This window comes from Apteryx rowi, unplaced genomic scaffold (genome assembly GCF_003343035.1).
Source record: "Apteryx rowi isolate R43461 unplaced genomic scaffold, aptRow1 scaffold_466, whole genome shotgun sequence".
In the NCBI taxonomy this organism is placed as follows: domain Eukaryota; kingdom Metazoa; phylum Chordata; class Aves; order Apterygiformes; family Apterygidae; genus Apteryx; species Apteryx rowi.
Genome location: NW_020450723.1, coordinates 66707 through 87057, shown reverse-complemented (window position 1 = coordinate 87057; position 20351 = coordinate 66707). Strand labels below are relative to the sequence as shown.

The following is a 20351-nucleotide window of genomic DNA, read 5'->3' as shown; positions in this document are numbered from 1 at the left end:
GGGCACAAACTGAAACACAGACACTTCCATCTGAACATGAGGAGAAACTTTTTCACTGTGAGGGTGACAGAGCACTGGAACAGGTTGCCCAGAGAGGTTGTGGAGTCTCCATCCTTGGAGATATTCAAAAGCTGCCTGGACACAGTCCTATGCAACGTGCTCTAGGTGACCCTGCTTGAGCAGGGGGGTTGGACTAGATGATCTCCAGAGGTCCCTTCCAACCTCAGCGATTCTGTGATTCTGTGATCTACTGTATCTATTTGCCAGCTTACAGAGTACTCAGATGGCACAGGGCCACTTTGCTCTGATAACAGAAATGAGAAATGGTAGTAGAGCTTATAAAACCAGAAGAAAGATACATGTGTTTGGGGAAAAAAAAAAAAAAATTACATGTTTTGATAGGGTAGTATTCTTCACTAAATACTTTTACTGTAGTTACGTCCTCCTAACAATTCTGATTGTAATTTCCTTCAGCATATTTACATTATTTTTGGTACAAGATCATTCTGTTGTTAGGCCATTTATTATAAGGTAATTTTTTTCATGTTTGCTAAATCTCATTTGATATATTCAAGAGTTAAATACTAGTTGTCATTCAAGAGTTATAATTTAAGAAAACAGTACATGAAAATAGAAAATTGTATGCACAGAACAAACTGTTTTTCCTTACAATGCAGGCACCTCCAGGCCTCAAAAAGAATCTCTTGCGAACCTATGAATCGTGGATGCCAGAGCAAATTAATAAAAAGGGAAATTTGTCTCGAGCCCATTCTCTCTTTTGTTTAGCATGGTTTCATGCTGTATGCCAAGAAAGAAGAAATTATATTCCTCAGGTAACTTTTTGTTCACAAACTTTTTTAAAATTTTCCTCATGTATTAGATTTTATACTTGGAAGTCTTTTTCTTCATCTATATGTTTGATCATGTTCAGAACTTTCATTATTGTCTCTGAACTCGTTGTAAGATGAGATCTTCACAGCCTGAATTCTAGCCCCTTGGAAAGTGCCACTGCCTGCCGTTGCGGGTATTGTGTGATTTGTGTCCTAGGTCATCCTGATGCAGGAGTGAAGTCCCATGGAAAGGATTCTGTGAATCTTTCCTGCTTGAGCCAGGAAAAAAATAAACCTCTCCGGGTAGCAAGGTAGAAACTGATTTCTAAACATACTTTGGAACATACATGGTTGAATGGTAGCAAGTAACAATTATGCCTTCTAAATGGTGGAAGCCGTATGAAAGAAGAGACACTTCTTTGAGAAGGAGGAAGCAAGATTGTTTGCTCTCTTTCTGGACGCAAATCCTGTTGAAGGAAAAGGAAGAACAAGGGAATTGACACATTTTATATGAGGACTATAATGGATTTCCAAGACTATAAATTGTTTTTCCTCAGCTAAATTTTTAAAGCAAATACTTTCTGGCTGTGGACACTTAAACTAACAGAAATAAAAACCTGTTCTATGGCTTGTTTCTTTTTATTTAGACTACTGATGAAAATAACATGCCTTCTGATGGGTTTGATCTGACAGAGACTGGAATTTTTGAAAGCTTTTGCTTCTTTTTAGTTTGTGATTTATAGAGTCATCTGCCTCTTCCAGTAACATTCAGCAAAAAGTCTGACTTTGAATGTGATGTTCAAGAAGTGGAACAGGTGAAAACATTTAAAGTACTGAACTGCTGCCTTACCTGTCATTTGGCTGTGTTCAAATTCATGTTCATTTGTCACCAGTTTTCCAAGTGACTTAAATCACTTGAGATAAGGATGTTTCTTTCTCCTTAATTCCACTGTAATTATGTTTGTCTCATCTGCAGACTTATACAGTGATGATTTTATATTTTGCTTGAGATTATCGCTTTCTACCATGGCTGGACTGTAATTAATGCCAGCTAGAAACTCTTCTTTTTTTTAAATGAATTTTGAGTTATTTTGAGTCCATTTACAGATCTGTGAAGTTAAATACAGTAACACCTTTGAGAAGCTACAACTTCTTTCTAGTTTATGATCTTCAGGGTGACTGGCAGCTGGCACATAGCTTGATTATGGTCTTCTGACCAACTGCAGTCTTGACCTGTGGAAGTACCCCTCTAGTATAACTGGTTATGTGCATATTATCTGACCCCTATGTACCTTTCTTGCCACATGACCCCTATGTACCTGTTTATATGATCTGATCCATATGCAAAGGTACATTCTTACCACATGACCCTGTTAGGTCTTACTTAAGAAGATATAGTAACAAGATAAACCTTTGAGATTTGGATTTCTTAAGTACTGTATCATATCTCAATTTTATTTGTATTTATCCTTTTACATTAAATTTTTTTTGTGAGGAACATTTTTCTTTTCATATCTGTTCAAGAATTATGTAGTACGCATTAATGCTGCATAAAGAATAATGCCGTCAACAACAGAAAGGAGGTTTAAACTAACATTATTAAAATGTTCATATGGCAGTCAGCATTCCTGCCGTAAGAGTAGAAATAATTGTTTTTCTCATTGTAATTTTTTTCTGTCACTATAGAAGTGACATGAAATAAGGAGTAAAATGATCAAATTATAATACAGACAATATTTGAAAAAGCAGACATTTATTAAAATCCAAAGGAAACTAAAATACAAAAGAGCCACCAGAAACAAAATAATAAGTCAATGAGTGATCTAATCACAGCTGTCAGCAAATTTTAGCTACAGTAAACAGTGTTAGGGAAGAAAAGAACCTTAAGTTCACGTTCCTCATACTTAATGGATTCTAATTTGTGTGACTTTGTAGAATTAAATGCACTGGTAGAGCAGTTTCTATTGCACTACCTCAATTGCACTTTAGAGGAGATAGGATGTCTCTTCTTTCACTCAGTGCTAAGTGTTGTACATTATTCAGTAACCACTTAATATTTTCATTGTACTTCATGATCATCATTTTGTAACTAATTAATTTTTTTTAATTTCTTTTTAAATTTTAGGGTTGGACCAAATTTTATGAATTTTCTTTATCTGATCTCTGTGCGGGTTTTGACATTATTGATAGACTCTTTGAGGGTAAGTCACTTTTTAAGGGAAGCTTACTCATCTCTGTAGCATAACCTTTCTGAATGCCTTTCATTTAAAATTTTTATAATATTAAGTACTTTCCCACTTATTTTTATAACTTGATTACTTTGTATGATTGCTTTTTTTGGAGTAGGCCTGTTCTGTTTCATGGCAGCTTTCAGCTTTCAGCACAGATTTTCAGATTTTGCATTTGAATCTTCATTTCACTTCTACAAGTGGTACATTTGTAGAAGATTTTCACATATATATATATGTATGGCCAGATAATTAGGTAACTACATTAATATGGGATGTAGCCTGACCCTAAATCAGCCATGTTAGGCTTATCCGGCTTTGCTGAACTTAGATTCAGACTCTGAGGCTATGTCTGTATTAGTAAACTGATTAGGGCAGGACACAGGCTCAAAACTGTTCCATGATTGGGTTTATTTTTCCTGTGTTTGGCCTACACCAATTGGCATTCTCCCAGACAGTGACCAGACATGGCTTATAGAATAGCAGGGGCTGGATACTCTATCAGTAGTCCTGAGGCTACCTTATTTTAGGGCATAAGAGAGTTTAGCTGTATGGATGCAAGCTATATTGTGCCACCTGACCTTAGGTTCAAACAGGGGGCCTCTATTGTTAGTAGAGATGTAGCCTGAAGAGGTTGATCTTTCTACAACACTCAGATAATAGCTGAGATGCTGCAAGGATCGCCACCCATAAGCAAAGCCAGAAATATGGGGTGAATGATAATTCCATTTTTTGGGTTGGGTAAGCCAATAGTTTGTGTATGTCAGGAACTATTCTTCTAGGCTTCCTGAGTCCAGCAGAATTAATGGGAAATATGGGAATGCCTGGAGGATGAGATCTTCTGCCTCCATACCTTCCCAGTGTGAGCTCCCTCATATACTGAATGAATGAATTGAGTATGAACTCCCTCATATTGAAATTCATTGTTAGGTTGAACCCATTACTGTTAAGGAGGTTAGTAATTTCTTAATATTAGTAAATAGGAAAAAAGTTAGGTTTTTATAAAATTGTTTGCATTTTATATAGTTTCACAGTAAGGTTAGGATCTGATATTCAAAAACAATTTAAGATCATTGACTTAAATGAGATTTATGGATGACTATAAATGAGTATTTTATGGAATTGAACATTAGCTATACAGACTTGAAACATACAGGATGATGTAAAGAGCTTTGAATCATTAACTATTAATGATAATCATTAATCTAATCATTAACTATTGCTATGAAGATAACTTTTCTTATGAAGGAATGATAGAAGTATTTGGAATACACTGGTTACCACAAAAAAAGCCTTACAGTAATTGCTGCTTCCTTTCATCCGGTGACTTTTAGTAGTAGAGATCTGATCTCTACTACAGTTGGTACTAGAGTAGTTAGTTCTGATCAAGCTTTCACCTACACTGGAAGGTAGTGTAGATTAAGTTCAGTGTAGTTATTTTAGGCAAATGTGATAGAAGGGAGGGAACGTAAGTTATGTTAAACGTGTTAAGCCAGAAAAATGTAATTACAACAACAGGAATCTGACCAGGAAACTAATAGTAACATGCTTAGTTTTGCAGACTACATTGTGTGATTTGTAATGATCACAAAGTATCTAGCCTAGACCTCTTTGTATTTGAAAGACAGAATTTGCAATAATGACTTTTTGGAGCATTATCCAGTTTTGTTTCAATGGGTTAGCTTACTCTATGAGATCAGATGGGAATGTAGTACAAAATAGTGTATAAAATTTTGAGCAAGTGAAATTTTGCCTATTCATGACAAAGGATGACACAATTAAAATTTTTACGGTATCCTCTCTGAAATGCATGTAACCAATTGGCATACCTCCAGTAAAAAGTTCTTGAAGACTTCTGCTATATTTCTGAGAATTCATTTTTGATTTCAAACACAGTAACTGCTAGTTTTATCAATGGAAAATATTTACAAACCCAGTGAAGCTTTTGCAACTTTTATTGTTTGGTAATAGAGGAGAAAAACAATTAGAAATGAATTATTGGGTGTGTTTGTATTTTTGTATTTCACTGAAGAATAACTGCGATGACAAAAAGCAATGCTTATAATGCAATGTTAAAAAAATAAATTTACAGATTCCAAAGATTTTCAGTGGGAATTTGTGCATGGCTTGTTTGAAAATGCAATTTATGGAGGCCGTATAGATAATTACTTTGATATGAGGGTTCTTCGGTCCTATTTGGAGCAGCTTTTCAATTCAAGAATCATTGGCGGTTTAAATGGTAGAGGCAAGAAGATGACTAAATTCCCATATTCCATCTCTTTACCGAATTCCTGCAGTGTTTTGGTAGGTATACATCTCTTATTATCTACTATAGAAAATGGTACATGTTATTTTCCAGAAGCGTTATATCCACAAACAAAGCCAGAGATGTAATGCAAATGATACCTCCATTTCTTTGAGAATTCTTTTGTGTGGAACAGTAATTCCTCTGTTGTCAGAACTGTTCTGCTAGATTGTTCGATCAGTGTCCTTATTTTATGGTATCTGATGGGATTATGGTGAAAAGCGGTATAGCTGTGAAGAACTGAATAAAATAACTTGAATCTCTTTTGACAAAGGAGGACATCATTACATTTTTAGTAATTTAGTATGTTAACCTATTAACACTCTTGTACAGAACACTGAATATTCTTTATCTCCTAGATGAAACAGGGAAATTTAAATACATCCCCATATTTGTAAAATACATTAACATTCTGGCATAATTTGCTGATATGGTCTGGATGTTGTATGTCATTTTATTTGGAGATAAATATGGATTCTGATTCTCCTTTAGTATTCAAGAGTGTAAATGAGAGGGAATTCACCTGAGTCTGAAGAACTGGTATCTCTCTATCCTTTCCCATATTATTATTATTATTATTACTACTACTACTACTATCATTACCATTACTATTGCTATTATTATTATTAATATTCATTCGTATTTTGAAGTAGTATTCTTATCGACTTAACTGCTTACGTAGTATGGAACTATTTCAGTTAAAACAAATTGCGGTCATTTTTCTATCTGGATTCTGACCATCTAGGTTTTGGGTTTGTTTATTTGTTTATTTTAAATATGTTATTTAAATATGTTATATACTTGTTTTCTGTAGAAGTGCTGAACTAATATCATAAAAAGGGAAGAAGTAAACAAACTAGGCTTCTCTATTTGCAAGGATAATGTGGTCAAATAGATGGGCCTTTCTTCTTGTCTGCACTGCTTTAATATCTCTCTATTTCTAATAGTTTTGTGATTATTACTGTAAGAGTTCCATACATTTATGTGTCTTAAATATTTTTGTGTTAGTAGTTTTAATGAATAGAATACTAGTAATAAAACTAAATTTGATTACTTAAGTCAATTGGCATAATATATCTTACCAAATAGTGTTCCCTCAGTGTTCACTGAAGAGATCTGCTGTTACAGTTATCTCAGAACTAAGGTTCATGTCCAAGTACATCATGTACACTTGGAACCTGATCTTGCAAACACTCAGTAAGATTACTCACAGTAATAAATCAGAGCACAAGCATGAATGTGTTCAGGATCAAGGACAAAGTGCACATGGTATAATGCATTAAGGTGCAGCCAGACTTTTAAATACCAAATGTTTTTGCCATTAGAGCCACAATAAGAGACATCCAAGACCATTAGTCTATGCTTGTCCACAAGGCCTCTTTCTGTTTCGTATGAGAAGAGCATCACTAATGATTGTTACACTAGACCCACTATTGAGTCTATTTTGCCTCTCCAATAATAGTGCAAACCTAAATATATTTTTACATGCTTACATGTTTATGTTTATAAACATATATACATGTTTACATGTTTATGTTTATAAACAATTTCCTCTTTTTGCATGATAATATCTTCATAAGAGATTTAAGTAGAAGCCCATGTTCATTATATAAATATGTATTATACTATACTATTCAAATTCCAAATGCTAAAATCCTTTTTTTCTATGTTATATTACAATTAATCTTATTTTTATCTTTTCAATTGAAGTATTGTAACTACTTTTCAGAGAAAACTTCTTAGCATGATTTTTTTTTCCTAATTAATAACATCACTGTAATCAGAATTGCTTTTTGCCTTTTTGGAGTGGAGACAATTTGGGCTTTCTGTTGATTTTACTACAGTTTTTTATAAAAAACATTTATAAATTTATAAATAAAATTTCCAAAATACATCATGTATTATATAGTCATTCTAATTTTTGTGTCATGCAGTGCACTTATTGAAATTCTTTTCAGCATACGCTGTTAATCTCATGAACTGAACAAAGAGTTCCTTCAGGTATGTTTATTCTTTTCTTCTAATGTAGGATTATCGTAATATTATTGAAAGCCTTCCAGAAGATGATAAACCTGAATTTTTTGGCCTGCCTGCTAATATTGCTCGTTCATCACAACGTATGGTCAGTTCCCAGGTAAGGTTATATTTTGCATTGATCTCTGAATCTTTGGCTAGAGACACCAAGCACCTGTTCAAAAATATGAATTTCCATAAGAAATTCAGACTAAACAGAGGAATATGTTGACTTTTATCTGTAGACTACTTCTTTGTAATAAACATTACAATTTCAGAATGTAAAAGAAATTTCAAAATAAACTCTACAGGTATCTCTGGTATAGGCTAGAGTTACTTAGTTTAATTAATAGCAAGACATTCTTTAATATTTTATTTAAATCAAATTGTTTGCTTATAAATTTAATACATTGTTTTACTGTGTTCTGACACTTGATTTTCTGTAGTTTGCATTATCAGCAATTCCAGGAGATAAAGTATGCTTGCCACTCTGTTGATTTTCTGTTAGTTCAGCATAGCTTATGCTAACCACAACCACTTTTTCAACTTACATTTAAAACTTCAGTTTCCACAGTAGTGCTTTTGGGTGGTTAGCTTTGCTTCTGACATTTAAAAGATGGCTTCTAGCATACAGGTCCTATCAAATGAAGAATTAGGTGAGAAAACTACAGGTAAATATGTGTCAGCCAGATTCAGGTCTTACCTAGCTGATTCTTTCTTTGAAGATGGAAACTTGGAGGACCAGAAATACCTTCACAAAGGCAAACATGAAAATAGTCCACTTCTAACAGTGAATGGTGTGAGACAAAATGCTCTCAGTGAACTACTCCTATTTTCATCAGCATCCAGGTTATTTTCAATAACAGGATTGTTATAGAGAAGGAACATAAATACACATAGATTCCAAAGGAAGAAAAGGAAGAGTGTCTCTATTGCAGTTCAGCACTAAAAGTTTACTCCTGTATCTAGTTACAGTTTTGTGTGTACTAGCAAAAATGGATGTAATGAGGTTTCTGGAATTCCAGTTCTTTTAGTCCTTTTCCAGGACTGTATAGATAAGCCTATAATGAAACTTCATTGTATATCACGTGTCAACCATTGGTAATATCTCTCACATAAAATCATCTGATTCCTTACCCACAGTATTATCACGTATCAGGATTTCTCAGAGCAACCACATTCATTTGGTCAAAATTCTAGCTAGCTTTTTACCTTTGATCTTTAAAGTCTTGCACTACCATCTCTTTGAATTGTCAGTTTTTCTCACCTGCAGTATGTTCTATGAATCATAGAATTAACAGCTCTTTCAGGAGAGAAATTATCATTTTAAATGGGATTCAAACATTCAGATTCAGGTATTTCATTTGCTGTTATATTTCAGGTACCTTATGAAATGGTTTTCATAATGTGTGTGCCTCAGTTGCCATGTAGTCCATGAAGACAGAGACAATGGAAGGCTTTATCTGCTTAAATTCAAACACCTAATTTTAGTGGAAAGGCTGTACCTCTGGAGATCTTCAAAAAGAGTCACCTTTCTCCATGATGCAGATAGAGAACTTACACACTTACCTTAGGAGAACTTCTTTAATATACACTAAAAAATTCCGGAGAAAATTAAATGCCTAATTAAGATAGATTAGACCTCATTGTGGCTGTGGTTATAAGGACTCATTCCTTTCTAATAGAAGGGAAGGTCTCTTTTTATGCTTTACAAAAAGGATTGTCTTTCCTTCTGTTGAATCCTGAACAATGGTTTCAAATACAATACAGATTTATATTAAGACCTGAAGTTCAGCTTCCTTGTTTATGTCCTTTTATACTAGTGGCGGGGTCTTCAGACATCCAAACAGTCTATCTGGTCTGGTGTTATAAGCTGTGTGTTTTGGAATTGGTCAAAACAGACATTATGAGCCTATTCCTGAAGAAATCAAAGCCGCCTCCAAAAAGTCTGATCTCATGATGGAAAGACCTTGCACTTTAACTTGAAATAGCCTGCAAGGTAGAGATCATTACCTTTGTTAAACATGTGAAGTGGATTTTCCATAGTCTGTTTTTTCTACATTTAAAAGAAATATTATGTATGACGATTAAAAAACAGAAAAACCTTGTCATTCAGGCATCTGCTTATCAGTGGAATTACTCTATATCAGCGTATTTCACTATTTTTCATTTACATTCATGCTTTGTCATACTTTTCTGTCATAGACCTGTGGGAGATGCTGAGATTCAGAACAGAACACATCTCATCCAATAATTTTCTATTTTGTTGACACTTCCTTCAGTTTCCTGTTCTTGGGGTTATTTTATTAGAGAACAGACAACATTTTATTTGACCTTTGATTGTTAAATTTCCATAACCCATTTAATGAATTGAGTACATATAGAGTGATTAGATATTTAAGAATACTTTAAGATTTTTTTTTTATATTCACAGTTTTTTACTTTTTGGTGATGCATGCAGATTCATGAAAGTAATATATACTTTTCTACCATTGATACTTATTTTGAAGGTAGAATCTGCACTATGGTAAAGGGCACAAACACATGAAATACAGTACCTTATCCAGGTATCTTTCTTTGTTTCCAGTTAGCTCTATGCCAAGATCATTTTTAGCATTATCACTGAAAATAGTAAGAAAAATGTGTTCAGATGATTATCTTCAGTTATAGATATAATTGTTTAGGAATTAAATGAACACAAAATTCTTGAGACACTTTTTGATCAAATAATTCAGTTGATGTTGAATAGCATCCACCTATGTAAGTAGTTTTACTAGTTCTATTTACATTGTTAATCTAATTTCTATTAATGGGATAGTTCTTACAACTTCTGTTCACTGAATGTTAAGGTTTTAGTTTGGTCCCCAAATTTGAAAGCAATAGTTTGGCAGAGAGAAGATGGTTAATATTTTGTGCTTACCTTTTTCTGAAAGTGAACACTTTTGAAGAATTCTTAATTTCTCCCTGTCATCAAAATTCTATCTTTACTATTTAGAAATGAGAAATTAAAAAAAGAGTTGTTCTCACTAAAGAGCAGCATATGTCTACTTACATATGTTATAATAATGAAAAGTAATTGTTCCTCAATTTAATGAAAATAAAGTGCCAGGGTCTTTTGGGGTCTTTTTTTAAAAAATCATTAGTATTAAATATCTCACTTATTGCTGTAGCAGCAAGATATGGCAAATGACTATATCATAGTTGAGAGTTCTTAGCTATCATGTGACTGCAGTCTAGTTCAGATCTGATTATATGTTTTATATGTGAGAATGCAGTTGTTGTAGTGCTTCAAGAATACGTGATGATGAGAGGTTTGTCATGTATTTCTCTGAATCGTGTATGCCCCAACTTGGGTGAATGACCTATTACGTTGGATACAACAAAAATCTGTCTGCTTCTAATACTGTTGTTGAACCTAATTAATGGCACAACTAACAGATTCTCTGGGACAGCTATTCTTATTCTTCTTTGTGGAGCCAGAAAATATCAAGTGTCTGTCCTGGGAAATGTTTTTTGTTCCCCTTGTAACTTCTGTTTTGTCAGTCTAATAAGGGAAATGGTGAAGTGATTTGAATTCTGGATGTCTTGAACATAAACACTTTGTTTAGTTTGTTGTACTAAACTTTTCAGCTGATAATGTTTAGCACTTCCTTTCCCCTAGGTGTCAATTCAGATGCCTATAAATAGGCATCTTGTATCATCTGAGTTGCCCTAGTGTATTCAAGATGTCTACAAGGATCTAGCAGATATGACACATGATCCAAGGGAATTCATTTTCTTCTTGGACCAGCAGCTGGAATTCAAGGGTAAAATGGAACTAGATGCCAGTATTTAAGCAGTTGATTCCCATTGCTGGTGTAATGTTACAACATACGCGCCTGGATGCAATCCTGTGCAATGTGCTCTAGGTGACCCTGCTTGAGCAGGGGGGTTGGACTAGATGATCTCCAGAGGTCCCTTCCAACCTCAGCGATTCTGCGATTCTGTGTAAGCTCGTGCAGTACAGTGTGGATCTGCTGGAAGTCCAGTGTCATATCTGCCTATCTGTGACATTTTCTTGGATATCCTACAGGGTCTTAAATGGCATTATGTATAGCAACTGAATTGAGCCATTAATGCTTAGAGCTTAGGGAGGAATTTGACTAAGGAATGACTGTACTTCAGCCTGAGTTGAAAATAGGTAATGCTCACAGGCAGATGAAAACCTTTTCTTTAATTCAGGTTTGCTCTCTGGGATTTCTAACATCTCTTAGGTCAAATGTGGAGCCAGTTTAGAACTTTGGAGCAAAGCTTTAATTCTTTATCTTTATTCTATAATTTTTGTTTTCTTTGGTTTTAGTTAAAAAAAAGTCTGGATGAGAGAATACAGCTACTGGATAAGCACAGTTAAACAGTACAAATCTTTAACCAGTGATTAGCATAGTTTATTTGACCAGTAAATTAATTGTGTCATATGACATGAAAGTTGACTGAATGGCAAATCTTGTATCAGAGCTGTGAAATGAGCTGGTCTGTATATCAAATGGAAATCACTTTAATAATTAACTGCACAGCCATATCATGCTGCCTTAGAAAGGGGCAAGTTATAGGGAGAGAAAAAGGATTAGTTTAGCTAGAAGTACAATGAGTTCCCTATAATTACAAGACTTGAAATAAAGACTTGAAATAAAAATTTGGTATTTTTTATAAAAAAAGTATGCTCTCACTCACCCAAAAAGGGCTCAGTGCGGAAATTTCTTTTTGGTGTAAGACCCTTGTTCTGTAGAAATTCTTGCCTCTGAATATTGGGTTTGAATTTCTTGAATATCAAATATAATTTTTTTAGCTGGTTCAGTGTTCAGAATATTGAATACCTGAGTCTAGCAATGAGACCACAATGATGATTAAAAGTTTGGAGCATCTGACATATGAAGGGAGGCTGAGAGAGCTGAGATTGTTTAGCCAGGAGGAGAGGAGGCTTAGGGAGGATCTTATCAATATTTATAAATACCTAATGGTGGGGAATAAAGAAGGTAGAGCTGGTCTCTTCTCAATGGTGCCCAGGAAATTCCATCTGAATATAAGAAAACACTTCTTCACTATGAGGATGGTTGAATACTGGAACAGGCTGCCTAGAGGTGTCATGGAGTCTCTATCCTTGGAGATATCAAAACCTGACTGGACAAAGTCCCGGGCAACCTCCTCTAGATGACCCTGCCTGAGCAAGGGGGTTGGGCTAGACAGTCTCCAGAAGACCCTTCCAACCTCAACCATTCTTTGATTCATTGAAAAATTGACTAGATGTTCTCTTATCTTGCTTATTCTTTTGTAGTTAACAATGAATATATTTCATCTTTTAAAAACTTCTTACAATCTTTTTACATAAACATGAACTTACTTTAAATATTTTTATCTTTGTCGGATACTCATGGAATAGACTGCTGAATGGAGGCAGTATTGATTATTGTATGTGATGTATTTCACACAGAATCACAGAATCACAGAATGGTTGAGGTTGGAAGGGACTTCTGGAGATCATCTAGTCCAACACCCCTGCTCAAGCAGGGTCACCTAGAGCACATTGCACAGGATCGTGTCCAGGCAGGTTTTGAATATCTCCAGAGAAGGAGACTCCACAACCTCTCTGGGCAACCTGTTCCAGTGCTCTGTCACCCTCACAGTAAAGAAATTTTTCCTCATATTCAGATGGAAGATTATTTAATCTACACTTTACATAATCTATTAAGATCTGCAGTTGTTAAAAATGCCAGTATTTGGAAATAAATCCTTAGTTAACCTGCACAAAATCAGAACAGATTCATGAGAGTTACTCTGTGAAGGAATATATATGGTGAACTTCTCATTTACTTGCAAACTCACACTCTACTGAACTGCTGTGTTTTACTATAAACTGTAGATCAGAATCCTGAAAATATGAGACTGTTGTAGTTACAATTCTGTGATACTCTTTTGTAATATGAGTGAGAGCCTCATCCTTCCAACAGTAGCTTGCATTACTTCTTTGAGCACCTTAAGTTGCCACCAACTCAAACAGTCACCAAGTCACTAGCACCAGAAAGATCAAATTTAGTACCCTTTATGTCCACTGCTTCACTGAGTCTGTGGAAAATATGTGGTTTATTTTCTTATGCTTATAATTTATGTCTACTGTCCCATATAGTTCCCCAGCTGCTAGACATTATCCTTTTTCAGGGTGCGTTTTTTCACTGACATCTCCTTCCTTATGCAGGGAGGCACAGAATGTTACTGTGTCCCCCACTAAAATCAGAATTGGGGAAGCAGTTCTTTTAAAACATACATACTTTGAAATCACATAATTAAACCAGAGGAGACCTTCTATTAGGTCTCAGAGATTTAAAATAATCATTCAAATATATATTGACTTAAAGTAAATTATATTCATCAATCTTTTGTCATTTCAAAATCTTTTAAGATAAATTTTAAACAGATAATACTGTGATTTGTTTAACTAAACATGAAGTTATAGTGATGCATTTTTATAAGAAATCTGATTTCATTTTACGAAATTGTTTCACTGTACAATATTTAGATCAACAGAAATGTAGATTTTATATAGACTTTCTGTGAATGTTATTTATTTTTTCATTCGTTTATTTATTTTTCATTCATTTGTATTGCTGCAGCATGACATTTCTGTGCTGTAGCAGAGATTTGCTGAAGCACAGTGCAGCATTTTGCAGTCATGCAGAGATCTGTTCTGTAACCTACTGCATTGCTAATGTTGGTGTAAGCCCAAAGCATAGCACTAAAAGGAAACAGACTTTTTTCCAATAAACATGCCAAATATTGATCCATATTATATTCATAGCTTCTTTTTTTTTCACAGACAACTTCTTCAGTTATAATTTAAGTGCTAAATACTGCTAGTTGAATTATTTTAATACTGGTAATTACTAATTGAATCATTAGAAATTATGTTCCAAGATGCTATGTAGGGCAACTCAGAGTATTAAGACTGCATGCATACTGAATGCTGGTAAGAGTCATTTTCTTTTTAAGAATATATTTAGCTTAAATAGATGTGATCTTTTCAGCAACCTGACTTACATTTTTTCTGGGTTTTGTCTGTAATTGTTTTACATAGGAAGAGTTTGGTAAATTTTTAGAGGCTATATTTCTAGAGTTCACTGTGGCTTTGGTTCTGCCTCACCTACTGTTACAACATACATCTTTGACATAATGTCCTGTAGGTTGAATATGGTTATGAATAATCTCACATCTCTTGCTGTGTTTTCTCTGCAAACAGTGCAGTAAAAATACAGCTGACAGTGCAGCTACAGGAGTCAGAGTAGCTTGTCCTGCCTGTTTTACACCAGACAGAGATGTTCTGTATAGTTGCAGCCCAGGTTTCCCCACTCTCAACAAGTGTCCCTACCACTTAGTTACAGTCCCGCTCCTTTCTTCTGATCTGATAAACATTATATTCTTGCCTGCATATTGGCCTATATTCAGATGGTTTAATCTCCCAACCTAACTGATAACCTAGTGATTAGAGCAGTCTACTAGAATGTGTGGAGATTTACTTTGGACTTTTGATGAGAAGGGCCTGTAAGCTAGATCTCACTCTAGTCACCTTCTTGCAGAGTGGGCTCTAGACTCTGGTATACAGAGCTGTCTCTTATTCTTGGGACCATATTTCTATTTTTCATGTATGCCTATGAACCTGTTTCATCCTTTATTATATTTTTAATAGAACCATATATAGATAGTGTCTTAATCAAAACAATGTATGTGATAAATAGAATTTTTCCAGATTGAAACATACAGGCCTGCGTATGCATTCTTACACCTTAGAAAAGCAGTAAGAGCTATCTTGTTCTGTGCAGGACTTAGTGTACCTGTAACTAATTAGTTATTGCTAGTTACCACCCTAGAAGATGAAATGAAAATATAGTGCCTGTAGCGCTTCTTAGAGAATGTAACATTTTACAGCCTTCTGTTAGTGTTGTGTGATTCCATCAAATCCTGTTGAATGGCTATGCCTGCAAATGACTACAGCCAGTAACAAGTAGCTATGTATGATCAGCCAGCTGATAAATTTAAATGTTTTCCAATAATGTAGTAAAGCATTTTGTGAAGAAGCCTGTTTGTTCAGTAATTGGCAGGAGATCCAAGACACTTCAAATATGACTGCCAATAGAAATCAATATGGCTAGCATTTAGTTTACTTAATGCTAATTTTTGTGTAGAATATTATGTGTCATAACTTTAATGATGCCTCTGCATCACACATTTAGCTTTTTTTACATGTATAGTTTCATAATGCTTCACAGAAATAATTTAGGCTTGATCATATGAGATAGATAAGTCTCAGTGGCATTGAAAAATAGGTTGTTTTTGATATTTTCATGGAACTGATTCCTCTGTGTCCACCATTGCAAGAATGACAAGTGTAAAACAAACCAGTGGCCTGGCAGTTCACTTTTTAGGATCCCTGGAGGTTGTACATGCATAATTAAAGTTGTGATTTTCTAAAATTCTTCAAAGTGCTTAAGTGCTTTACATTTTATAAATGTAAAACAATCTTTGATGACTCCCTGCACAGCAGAGATACCTCTGTCTGTCCTGTGTATTAGAATTTTCTGTATCTGTCTTTAATGGTGTGAATTCTCTTATTCTGGATGCTACTAATTTTAGATGTTTTGGTGCTAATTAACAATTAGTAATAATTTGGTGCTAATTTAGTTTCCAGCTGATCTTGATCACACTGTTTTTCTCTTTTACCATATTTTATGGAATTGTAAAAAGTGATTTATAAGTATAAATCCCAAAGAGCAAGAACTGATTTTGAAACTTTGCTCTTTCTTTTAATTTTTTTTTTTTTTGAAATGGTCCTCATTCTATTAAATAGTGTAAAAATCCTAAGTATTTTTTTTATTTATTATTTTACATTAAGACTTCCTTGTCTTTGTTGTGCAATCAGAACTTTATCTGAACTGCAGTGTTAGGATATCATGGTTATTGTAAAATCTGAGTTTTGTAATGTAGTATATAGCAAAATGTTTTGTTCCCAAGAAAAAATTTATTGCTGTATATGATAAATGGAAGTAATTGATGTCATAGTGCTAATAATTGTCAGTTTTATTGACTGTCAATTATTAACTTTTGATAATCAATTGATAATGTCATATATAGAGAAAAAAATGCTGTATTTCCTGTTTATATTAAAAGGATCTAAATTTAATCCATTCTGCATCTTTGTCACTAGGTTCCCCCATCAGTATTCAGCAGTGTGACCATCTTAGTTATCATCTTCCTTTTGCTGATGATATATCTATGGAAGCCCTTCTTGTTGTCTTATGCTTTCCTGATAAATTTAAACTCCATCTAAGCTCTGTCTTTCCTAATTCTGTTCTTGTCTGCCCAGGCAATATTTCTATATACCTCTAAGGTATGTTTATCCCTGCTTCCACTATCTGTACACTTCCTTTTAGGATATGAGCTCAGTCAGGAGTTGTCTGTTGATCCATGCTGATCTTCTGCCAGGCCTGCTTGATATCCTACACATTGGAATGAACTTTTCTTGTGCTTTGAGGAAGTTCTCCTTGAAGATCAAGGTCCAGACCGCTTTGACCTTCCCATGGGATCCCATCCACCATCTTCCTGAACAAGCCAAAGTCTGTTCTCCTGAATACCAGTGTCATTATTCTATGGCACTCAGGTCACTCCTCATTTCCCTTAGGTTCTTTTGAAACAACTCCGTCTCATAATCACTGCAGCCAGGGCTGCCGTCATCCGTCACATCCCAGACCAGTTCTTCATTATTCATCAGTAGCAGATCGAATAGACTGTCTCCTATATTCAGCTCATCCAGCGCTTGCATCAATAAATTATTTTTGATGCAATCTAGAAATTTCCTAGAATGCTGCTTTTCTAGCAGATGTCAGAGTGGTTAAAGTCCTATCTGAGTACCAAGGCATGCAATTATAAAACTTCTTTCAGTTGTTTAAAGAAGGTTTCATCCACTTCCTATTCTTAATGAGGCATTCTACAGCAGATGACCACCATGGGATCCCCCTTGTTGGCTTTTCCTAATCCATAGCTCTCAGCTGGCCTGTCACCTGTTCTGTAGCAAAGCTCTGTGCATTCAAGCCATTCGTTTGTATAGACCACAACCTCCCCTTCCTGGCTTCTCCTGCCTGTCCTTCCTATAAGACCGGTACCATCCATCACTGCACTCCAGTCATACAAGCTATCTTACAATGTCTCTGTGATTTCAATAAGGACATAGCTGCGCAGCTGTGCACAGATTTCTGATTCATCCTGTTTGTTCTCCATGTTGCCATGTTAATTTACAGGCACTTGAAAAGGGCCTTCAGCCACACAGATTTCTCAGTGAAAATGCATGAGCTTCTCCCATCAATCTCTACCCTGGGTGCTTTCTTCCTGCCCATTGTCCTTCCATTTCTCTTTGGACTTTGGTCATCATCCCCTGACAAACTTAGTTAAAGCCCTATTTACTAGGTTAGCAAGCCTTTTGACAAATATATTCTTGCTTCTCTTTGTTGGATGAACTGTGCCTGTCCCTAACTGTCCATATTCCTCAAGAAGGTACCACAGTAAAAGCCAAAGCCCTGCCTGCAACATCCCAGCTGCACAACAGGCATTGACCCATGAGATGCATCCACTCCTATCCCACTAGCAGAATCAGAGAGAGCACTACCTGAGCCCTCATGCACTTCATCTGCTACTTCTGCTTAATGACACTGATTACGATCCATGGATCAGGTTCAAGTGACCCAGGATGCCTCCCCTGATAGAACTTGTTCCTCCTCACTTGTTACTGCCTATTCTGCAGTTGCACATCTGCATGTGAAGCCTTTTTGGTCTTGCTGGAACTCACAAACTTCTAGCCTCCACCATCATGCATAGCTTCTAGTTGTCCCTTTTTTCATGCAGCGTGGGGTTTGAGCTTTTGATCTGTGAGGTCTCTGCAAAGAGTCTGTTATCTCATGTTGGCCTTCCCTAATGCTCTGTAACCTTCCTGTCTCAGTTCCTTTACCTTGCACCTCAATGACTTGGCCAGAACAGAATTCCTTTAGGTGAGACAGTGTTGGCCTTAGGGAAGAGCACCAGGAACTCTATGAAGCCCATAGTCCAGATGGCTGCATTTCCCCCTCAGGAGCTCCATCTGGGTTGTGGTTTCTAGCCTGCCAGGAGTGATCACTCCAGCTAGTGCAGGGGACTATGTTCTGTGGTATATTCTCACTATTATTCTGCTGATTCTGATGATCTTATGTAGTCTGCTCACAGAAGGCGGTCAGGTTAGTCAAAGGTTATTTGCTCTTGATAAAGTCATGTTGACTGTTCCTGGCTGCTTTCTGTTCCCTCGTGTGTTTGTAAGTGGATACCATATTGATATGCTCCATGATCTTTCCAGGGACAGAGATGAGAAGGAATAGTTTGTCATTCCCTGAATCTTACTTCATGTTCTTAAAGAGGGCATAATGTTAGCCTTCTTAACAGCGGTAAGGATTTTCTCTGATTGCCATAATTTTTCATAGATAGTACAGAGCAGCTTTGCTATCATATTGGCCAGTGCCCTTGGATGAATTCCCTCTGGATTCCATGAATTTGAATATGTTCATCTTCTTTAAGTAGTCTATAACTGTTTCTCTCCCACTATTAGCTGCCCCTTTCCTTCCTAAGCCATGCCACAGATGCTTTGCCTGTGAAGTCTGAGGCAAAAAGTTATTGAGTACTTTAGGCTTTTATGTACTGTACCTCACTATGTTCTCTTCCATTCATCAACAGTCCCACATTTTCTTTAAACTTTTGCATACATGTAGAAACCCATCTCACCCTTAATTGTTCCTTGCTGGTCTTGGCTCCAGCTGGATTTTGGACTTTCTGATTTCATCCTGAAGTGCACAAGCAGTGCTTTAATCCTCTCTTCTTTGTTGCCTGTCCTTGATTTCACTTCTTGTGTGCTCCTTTATTCTTGTGTTTTAGTCCATTGATAAACTCCCTGCTTACCCAAATAGTCCCTCTGCTGAAAGTTCTCATCTTTCCTCACAATAAGACAGTTTGTTCTGAAGCTCTAAAAAAAATTTTGTTTTCCCCCTTTTTAATCAGCCAGCTTTTCTGGTAATCATGCCCACTTCCAATGGAATTCTGCTAACAGTTCCCTGGATAAACCATTGTCTACTTTCCTAAAGTTCAAAATCTTAACTCACTGTTTATCTTATGCCCATCCTCAGCATAGGTGTATATAAATGTAAATAATAGCTCCCGTTTACATTTCCAAATTTGGCCATTAACCWGATCTTTAGAAATTCCCTGTGGTAATATCCTTAATATAGTGCAGCAAGCTTTTTCACATATGTTTTGAAATGTCAAGATACATATTTACAAATGATGGTATGAAAAGGGCTTCTGTGACTGAAAGGTAACTTAATTTAAGTTAAAATTGCATAAGCTAGCAGGTCCCTCATGAATTTTATTCAAGCTTTTAAGATAGAATTCCCATGAAAAATCTGTTGATGCAGTTCTTTTTGACATAATATAAAGCTTGTGCATTTTATTTCTCATACTCAGTAAAAATCCCATTTTGCAAAACACTGCCTTAAATATCAATTTGGACATGTACAAGACTAGAATGCACATAGAGTGTATTTAAAAGTGTGTAGAAATGACCTGTGTCATATATTCATACCATGATATTTTATACTTATGAATGACAGCTGAATCATTTGAAAACTTATAGTTTGTTCTAACAGAAACTCAACATACAGAAATAGTATTCATGCATTATATCAGAATGACTTAAGTAAATTATGATATAGCAACAGCAATTTACAAAATCAGACAAAAATCATGTTGCCTAATTATATACTCTACAAAAATTATATAAGCACAGAGTCCTCATATTTAATGCTTTCTTCTTATAGATGTGATTGCTTAAAGAGAAACAACAATTTCTTTTACAAAATCCATTAGAAGTCAAAAGGAATA

General features: G+C 35.4%; 1 protein-coding gene across 1 annotated transcript in view; it reads left to right on the top strand.

Annotated features, from left to right (window-relative positions):
* DYNC2H1 (dynein cytoplasmic 2 heavy chain 1) overlaps window positions 1-20351 on the top strand; it is a 197513-nt gene that overhangs the window by 114115 nt on the left and 63047 nt on the right. The window contains exons 79-82 of the mRNA XM_026077887.1: window positions 678-833; window positions 2956-3031; window positions 5151-5362; window positions 7393-7497. Of these exons, the coding sequence (XP_025933672.1) occupies window positions 678-833; window positions 2956-3031; window positions 5151-5362; window positions 7393-7497 (549 nt within the window). The remainder of the gene's footprint in view (window positions 1-677; window positions 834-2955; window positions 3032-5150; window positions 5363-7392; window positions 7498-20351) is intronic.